This window comes from Ammospiza caudacuta, chromosome 14 (assembly GCF_027887145.1).
Source record: "Ammospiza caudacuta isolate bAmmCau1 chromosome 14, bAmmCau1.pri, whole genome shotgun sequence".
NCBI classification, from domain to species: Eukaryota; Metazoa; Chordata; class Aves; order Passeriformes; family Passerellidae; genus Ammospiza; species Ammospiza caudacuta.
In genome coordinates, this window is record NC_080606.1 from 19,872,039 (window position 1) to 19,880,280 (window position 8,242).

At 60.1% G+C, this 8,242-nt stretch overlaps 1 protein-coding gene across 1 annotated transcript; it reads right to left on the minus strand.

Moving 5' to 3' along the window:
• Positions 1-2,912: 2,912 nt before the first annotated feature.
• Positions 2,913-5,423, minus strand: ZIC3 (Zic family member 3). The gene is made up of 3 exons (XM_058814225.1): positions 4,382-5,423; positions 3,561-3,724; positions 2,913-3,125 (listed from the first exon to the last, which is right to left on the minus strand). The coding sequence occupies exons 1-3, from the start codon at positions 5,421-5,423 to the stop codon at positions 2,943-2,945; spliced, it is 1,389 nt and encodes a 462-aa protein (XP_058670208.1). The 3' UTR covers positions 2,913-2,942.
• Between the last annotated feature and the right edge of the window lie 2,819 nt (positions 5,424-8,242).

Sequence of the window (8,242 nt, forward strand, 5' to 3'; positions counted from 1 at the left end):
TGCCCCAGCTCACGGTGCTGCACCCTGTCCTGTGAAAGCGCTTCAGAGCCAAGCAGGTCCCCTGCTCTTTCTAAACCCACCCCAAATCCATTGCTCCATCTCATACCACACACACACATAGAGCTGCACCTGCCCAATCCATGCCCCATTTCTGGAGGGCTGCAGAATGGCCCAGGGGGACGCGGGACCTCAGTGGGGTGCAGTCAACAGTTTGCTCCACTCTTCTGCAAACTGGCTGCAAGCCCTGTCTGGATGGAGATGCCCGAGGGTGGAGGACCGGCTGTCACACCAGGGAAGCCAAATGACCCAGGATGCAGCTTTTAAGTCCTGGCTATAAAAATGGCAGGGACAGTGCTGCCAGTTGAAGGAAGCACCTGTGGGGGCACGCAGGAGCGCAGCTCGGCCAGCATGGCCCAAAGCCCCGGGGACCAGCCAGAGACACTGTGGGGCCAGAAACCGCCCCTGCACTGATCCTCCAGTGAGGCCGCTACTCCCGTCTCGGAGACGCTATATCCTCCCGGCCACGGCTCCCCAGGCCGGACAACCCCAGCCACAGCAGAGGGCCCACCCTGGGACGGCGTTCCGGGCCCGACAGCAGCAGGGCCCGTCCCGAGGCGCTCCCGCGGAGCCCAGCGCGCCCCACGCCTCCCCGGCTCCGAGCAAAGCAGTAACGAAACCGAGCCTACCGGCACCTTTTCCGAGCCTGGCGCGGTCCGGAGCAACGCAGACACGACCCAGGTGGGTGTCCGAGGAAAACCCGGCGGCCCCCGGTGGCTCCGCTGCTCCTCGCCCGCCGCGGTGCAGGGCGGTCCCGCTCGCCCCCCCGGCCGGAGCCGGGCCGGCAGCGCTCCGCGTCCAGCCACGGGCCGGGCTCTGCGCGCAGCGACAGAAAGACTTCACAGCTAAAGAGAAGCAGAGATCCATGTCTAGCCGGGACACCTCGAAGGGAACTATTTTAAGGGACCAGTGGGGATCTCGGGGACATTATTTTTTTTAGCTGTGCAGCTGCAGAGCCTGCAATCCACTTTTCTCCTGTCCTTTTCTGCCCAAGAAACCTTTCTTCCTTTTTTTTTTCTACCTTTGGAGGAAGGAGAGGATAAATTTGCTCAATGTAAATTTCAAAGCATGCAAGGTTCCGCGGGTTGCTCGCCCGAGCGGCCCCTGCGGCAAGAGGAGGGGATGGGCCAGCCCCCGTCCTTCCACTGCGCCCCCCGTCAAGTTCAAGACGGGCCGCTCTGGGGTCTCCCCGGTCAGCGAAGGTGCGGCGGCCGTAGCGCGGGTCCCTGCCTGCCCCCGGGGCTGGGCTCAGCCCGCAGCAAGTCCCTACTGCCGGATGGGGATGCGGAGCCGAGCGGCCGGGCTGGCCGTCGGCGCTCCCGCCGCAGCCCCGGCCGGCCCGCTGGACAGCCGGCGCCCTCCGGCCCACGGTGCACCGCGATTTCCACCGTCGCTCTGCTTCCTTAGGGCTCCTGTGCGACGCCGGTAAGTTTCTCGGGGGAGATGTTTGATCTCGATCCCTCTCCTCTCCTGAAGACGGGAAGGATTTTCAGCATCCTAGTCAGAAATAAAAACAGAACAAAACAAACTAGACGATAACGGCGACAGTCCTGCCCGCAGCTCGGTCCTCCCGGGCACCCCCCAGCAAGCAGCCCGGTGTCGGCAGGCCGGTCCGGAACGGTTGCCCGGCCCCGCACCCCGCGCTGCGCCGGGCGCGGCGCCGCCCGGCCCGGTACTCACCCGCTACTCACCGTCGGGACCGCCCCGTCGAGGCGGCCCCCCTGCCCCCGTGGCTGCTCCGGCTCGCGGGCCGACCTCGGCCCGCTCGGAAGCTGCGGGACAGCGAAGCCGCTGGGCGGTGGAGGGCGGGGACAAAGGGACAGCGGAGAGTGGCGGCGAGGAGGGGGCTTCCCCCGGCATCGCCGGCTCGAAAACAACGGCCCGGCCCCGGTGGCAGCGCCGGCCGGGCCCGCCACGGGACCCGCGGCTGCCCCGTGCCCCGGAGGAGGTCAAAAACGGCTCTTTCCAAAACAATAAACTTTTAATGCTAAAGCAGTTATAACCAAAAGCTGTACAGAGTTGGAATTTTTTTGTTTGTTTGTATTTTTTTGTTAGAAAACAATTTTTTCTCCCCCATAAATATTAATATTGTTCAGTTCCCGGCACTTTGTATCAATAATTAAATTACGAACGATAAATATGGCATCATGGGTATGTATTTACAAAAAAAGTTATTACAAAAAGGCAACTGTTATACTAAACGTCACAATCTGGGCAGAATAAACACCACATCCTCATCCTGAAAAATACTGACCGACCCCATCAGACGAGAATACATTCACAAGTGTAATGCTTAGAGAGAGAAGGAGAAAGAGAAGAGCAGAGAAAGAAGCAGCAGGAGAGCTAGAAAGGAAAGTTCAAGACATAACAGGACTTTGGCACGGTTTAAGACTGTAAGTTTAAACAATCACCACTAAGGCGAAGGAGAATTTTCATCCTCATGTCAACATCCCACAGAAAGAAAGAAAGAAAGAAAGAAAGAAAGAAAGAAAGAAAGAAAGAAAGAAAGAAAAAAAATTAGGAAAAATTAAGTAAGTGGGGAATTGGAGGAACAGAGACTCAGGCAAGGTGGGGGGGGGGGGTGAAAATCAAAGAAACGACTGAGACTGAAAAGAAATGACAACAAAAAAAAGAGAAATCGAATCCTGAGAAAAGGACATGGCTAGTCCAGCATCTGGGCTTGCAAAAAAATAGTAATAATTATAATATAATAATAAAAGACCCCCCCCTCCGCATCCTGGCAGTTAAGTAGGTGTAGCCCTATGCGGTCGTCGGTGTGGAAACTCCATTTCCGTGGGAGCGAGCTGCAGTTGGCTTGATTTGTCCTTTTTCTTTCCTCGTTCCCTGTGCATTTGGTCCAGTCTGTGGCCGGGCAGCAGCTGCCTTCACACATACCACTCATTAAAATTGGGGGGCAGTCCAGGGTTATGGCCGGGGTTACTCTGCAGGGCAGCCGGCGGCGTTTTAGTGGAGTCCTTACTGCCGGCGGAGCCCACCGCAGGGGGGGTGGAGGACTCATACCCCGAACTGGCCGCAGGGGAAGAGTCCGACCCCTGGGATTCGTGCACCTAAAACCAAGAGGCAGAGATGGGAGCGAGCTCAGGGCCTCCGCCACCGCGCTGGGCTGCTCCTCCGTGCAGGAGGGGCACTGTGAGCAGCGGCCCGGCCCTGCCCGGCCCTCAGGCAGCCCGTGCCCCGCGACAAGCGCCGGCCGTGGTCCCGGACACGGCTGCAGCATCGCAGCACGAGGGGCCGCAGCCACGGGCGAGCCTGCCCTTGCACAGCCTGCCCGCACCGAGCCCCGCTCCGCAACCCGGGCAGCGCTTGCACCAGGGGCAGCACGGAAAGAAACTACGCCATTTCCCCGGGCTGTACAGCCCAGACAGCGGGCACGGCTCGGGCCGCGCCGGGAACACGGAGCTCGGCCCTGCCCTGCCCCGGAGGAATGAGCCCTGAGCACACCAGCTCAGGGAGGAAAGGGCTGGAGCACTGCGGTAATTTACCTTCATGTGTTTCCTAAGTGAGCTGGGGTGGGTGTAGGATTTGTCGCACACCTTGCAGATGTAGGGCTTGTCCGAGGTGTGGACGTGCATGTGTTTCTTCCTGTCACTGCTGTTGGCGAAGCGCCTGTCGCAGCCCTCAAACTCGCACTTGAAAGGCTTCTCACCTGTGAAATTTAGAGAGAGTGAAGGAGGGCAGTTCCCCTCTCCATCCCCACCCGCCTCCTCCCAGGACAGCAGCTGCCCCTGCTCGCCCCACCTTATGGATGCACAAGCACCACCACAAATGAAGAAGGGGAAGATGGACGGCAAGATTTGTTACGTGTCGGATAAATTTGGATCAGCCTTTATGACTTTTAACTCACCTCCCGCCAGGCCCACGCTGGGCTCCAGCAGGGAAGGCGGCTGGGCGAGCTTGGGAAAGAGAAGACCCGAGATAAATTCAGCGGCTCGGACAGCTTTACAAGACCTACTCGAGGATACAAGCCAAAGTACGTTTGCTTCAGCCTTCCCCCTCTCTTCCCTCCACCCATGCAGGAGGGCTGAAGGAAAGTCGGGGATGCAAATAAAAATACTTTGACAAAAGTATCGCCGATTTAATTAGAAGAGACGCCAATCAGGCCTAAAAATAAAAATAAAACAGGAGCGGAAGTCACCGAAAATGAGATTTCATTAGCATTTCTATGGTTCCCTCCGCTGCGGAGGCCGAGAGCGGAGGCAGCGCCGCGCAGCCGGCGGCCGCCGGCCCAGCCGGTCCCCGCAGCCCCCCAGAGACCCTCGGAGCCCCCCGTCTCGGCGGGGGGACACACGCACACGGGCCTTACCTGTGTGCGTCCGCTTGTGAATCTTGAGGTTCTCGGAGCGGGCAAAGATCTTGCCGCAGCCTGGGAAGGGGCACGGGAAGGGCTTTTCCCCCGTGTGCACCCGAATGTGGTTCACCAGTTTGTATTTCGCCTTGAAGGACTTGCCTTCCCGCGGACACTCGTCCCAGTAGCAGATGTGGTTGTTCTGCTCCGGGCCCCCGACGTGCTCCATGGTGACATGGGTCACCAGCTCGTGCATGGTGCTGAAAGTTCTGTCGCAGCTCTTCTTGGGCCGGCTGAGCTGGCTCTCGTCGAGCCACTTGCAGGACAATTCTTGCTTGATGGGCTGGCGCATGTACCGAAAGAAAGCGCCGGGGCCGTGGTGGTGGTGGTGGTGGTGGTGGGCCGCCACGTTCATGCCCATATTCATATTCATGTGGTTGTAGTTGTGGAACTGGGCGCCGCCGTAAGGGTCCGTGCGGGGGCTGGAGACGGCCCGGTAGGGGTCCGGCCGCCCGAAGAGGTCCCCGCGCAGCCCCAGGTGCATCTGCCCGTTGTCCACATGCCCGGTGGGGGACGTGTGGCTGGGGCTCTGCTCGTGCAGCCCCGGGAAGAGCAGGTAGCCCGGGGTGTCCGGGATGCCGCCGGGGCCGTGCAAGCCGCCGGGGGAGCCGCCGAAGAGCCCGTGCTGCGCTGTGCCGGAGGCGGCGTCCGCGATGCCGGAGCCGCGGTTGCGGAACAGAAAGTCGCGGGTGGAGTTGAAGGCGGCGGCCCCGCCGTAGGAGGGCACCTGGCCGGCGTGGTGGTGGTGATGGTGGTGGTGGCCCAGGGCGCTGGCGTAGCCCGGCGCCTGCGGCGTGAATGCCGAGCTCTGCCCGGCGGCGAGGTCGTGCGGGGCCGCGTTCAGCTTGAAGGCGGCGGCGTGCGAAGAGTCCCCGAAGGGGCCCAGCCCCATGCCGCCGCCGCCGGCGTCGCGACCCGGCATCTCGTGGTGGCGGGGCGCCGCAAAGCCGCCCACCCCCAGCGCCGGAAACTGCGGTCCTCCGTCCAGCAGCATCGTCATGGGCGCGGGGCCGTCGGCGCGGCAGCAGCCTGCCCGCCCCCCCCTCCTCCCGCCCGCCCCCAAAAAAGTACAAAACCACCCCAAAATGCACCCCCACTCCACCCCCCGCTGCGGGCAGGCGCGGTCCCGGCCGCGGGCGGGCGACGAGGCGAGCACTCCCCGGCCGGCACCAAAAACAAAACAAACAACAACAACAAAAAACCAAACCAAAAAAACCCAAAAAAAATCCCAGAAACAAAACCACAAAACCCAAAACAGCCACCGGCCCCCCGCGCCGGGCCGGGCAGGGCGGCGCAGCAGGGCGAGGAGACGCGGGGCAGCCGCGCTCCCGCTCGGCGCCGTCGGGGCACTGACGGGGCGCCCGTCCGCGCCTCGCACATAAACCAACCCCGGGCCAGGCCGCGCCGCGCCAATGGGGAGCCGCGCGCCGCCGGTCACCTGACCCGCCGCCCGCCGCCCCATTGGCGGCGCCGCGCTTGATTGGCACGCGCCCCGCGCCGCCGCGGCCGCTGATTGGGCGCGCGCGCCCCGCAGGTAGAGCGGGACCGGCCGGGGGGGCCCGGGGCGGCGGGAGCCCCGCGCGTGGGGCGGCCCCGCGCGTCCGGCCGGGCCCCGCCGTGTCCCGCCGCTCCTGCCCTGTCCCGCTGCTGTCCCGCCCTGTCCCGCTGCTGTCCCGCCGCCCGTGCCCTGACAGCGCCGCCCCACGCCGTTCGGGATGCTCGCCCCAGGCGGCGCGGCGGGGAGCCGTAAAGCCGCTGCAAAGCCGCCGCGTTGATTCAAAAATAAAATTTAATTTAAAAAAAAAAGCTAAAGTCGAGGCTGTTTAGAGTTCATTTATGTATATATATAGATACATCTATATATACTCATATATACTTTATATATTTGTTTTATTTTTCTGTCCCTTCTTATCTTTTCTGATGAAACGCGGGAGCAGAACCGCCCGCAGTGTGCGTGCAGAGCCCGCCGCTGCCCCTCGGCCCCGGCGCGCAGCGGGACCGCGCCGGGCTCGCCCCGCCGGCCGAGGGCAGCCCCTTCCCCCTCGCTCCGTCCCCACCCCCTGCCGGCCCGCGGAGCGCGGCCAGCGGCGCCCGGCACGGCGGCTCCCGGTTGGCTTCGCCTACTCTCGTATTTTCTTTTCTTTCTTACTATCTTTCTTTTTTTCTCCCTTTCTTTCTCTCTTTCTTTCTCTCTCTCTCATTTTTTCCTTCTTTCTTTCCCTCTTTCTCATTTTTTCCTTCTTTCTTTCTCTCTCTTATTCTTTTCCTTCTTTCTTTCTTTCTTTCTTTCTTTCTTTCTTTCTTTCTTTCTTTCTTTCTTTCTTTCTTTCTTTCTTTCTTTCTTTCTTTCTTTCTTTCTTTCTTTCTTTCTTTCTTTCTTTCTCTATTTTCCCCCCTTTATTTATTTTTTTTAATTTTTAAAATTTTATTTCGCAAGGGAAGCGTTCTGCCTTGGAATAATTATCGGTTGCAGACAGCGCTATAAATCCACTCATTTTCTGTTCTGGAGAGCATTTGCAAAGAACTATGGGGAGCAAGAGTGGAAATAAAAGGCAGAAAGAAAGATGGCTGTAATTGTAATATCCTGAGGTCTGCTGAGCCCCCAAGTCCGGCTATTGGGCAGGTCTCAGGCTCGCCGCCGGCTCTCTGCAGGAAACGTAAAATCTGATCAAGTTCAGAGACGCATTGAGAGCCCGCTTCAAGCAGCGCTTTATAACCGCGGCCCTTTCACATTCTTCCCCCAATCAGCCCCGGGAAAGGCTTCGTCTTCTTTATTTTAAGGTTTGTAGGGAGCGAGTAAAAGAAAAATTAAAAAAAAAAAAAAAAAAAAAAAAAAAGAGAGAGAGAAAAAAAAAAAAAAAAAAAAAAAAAACAACAGAAGAAAGGGGGGACAAAAAAAGCCACCGATATAAAATCTCCCGAGAGATACCACCGGTACCCGCCAAACACTCAAATTTCCCAGGCCACAGCCGCCAAGAACAGTCCTAAAGTTGGAAGGTGAGTCCACCGCTGCCGTTGGTGAACGATCGCAGCAGAGCAGGAGGCGGGAGCGCGGGGACCCGCCCTGGGGGCACCCACCGGGGCACCCACCGGGGGCAGTCGGGGCCGCCTTTTGCTCTGCCCCGCACCCGCGGCCGTTCCGCGGGAGGCGAGAGGGCCGGCAGGACCGCAGCCCTGCCCGCGGCTCGGCCGGGAGCCCGGCGCCGGGAAGCCGGGACGGGGCCCGGAACAGCCGGTCTCAAGCCCGGGACAGCCGGTCAGAAGCGGGGGATAGCCGGTCACAAGCCCGGGACAGCCGGTCACAAGCCCGGGATAGCCGGTCAGAAGCCCGGGATAGCCGGTCAGAAGCCCGGGACAGCCGGTCACAAGCCCGGAATAGCCGGTCAGAAGCCCGGGATAGCCGGTCACAAGCCCGGGATAGCCGGTCACAAGCCCGGGACAGCCGGTGTGCATCCTGCGGCCCCCGGGGGCGAGGGGCGAGGCCCGCACCCCCCTTGCTGCTCCCCCTGCTCTACCTGCCTGTCTCCGGAGGGCTGCGGCGGGGTCATTCATTACCTCCCGCACGTGTAGGGCTTTCTCGACCCCACAATAAAAATTAAAAATAAAATTACAAAGAAAGAAAGAAAGAAAAGAAAAGAAAGAAAAGAAAGAAAGAAAAAAAAAAAAGGCCGGAGGAGAGGGTGCAAATTCAATTATTCCCGTCAGCTGAGTGTCGGGGAGGGCAGCGCCTCTGAAGTCGCCGACCTGGAGCGACCGAGAGCGACTGACCCCTGCTTGTGCAGAGGCCTCACGTGCGGCATTGTGTCCCCAGTGCGGGGA

Bases quoted from the DNA above. Each gene is read 5' to 3' on its own strand.
- ZIC3 (XM_058814225.1), bottom strand. From the start codon at position 5,423: ATGACGATGCTGCTGGACGGAGGACCGCAGTTTCCGGCGCTGGGGGTG. The intron at 3,725-4,381 runs GTAAGGCCCGTG...TAAATTTCACAG, and splicing joins TCACAAGCGGACGCACACAG to GTGAGAAGCCTTTCAAGTGC. The intron at 3,126-3,560 runs GTAAATTACCGC...TCTTGGTTTTAG, and splicing joins CACTTAGGAAACACATGAAG to GTGCACGAATCCCAGGGGTC.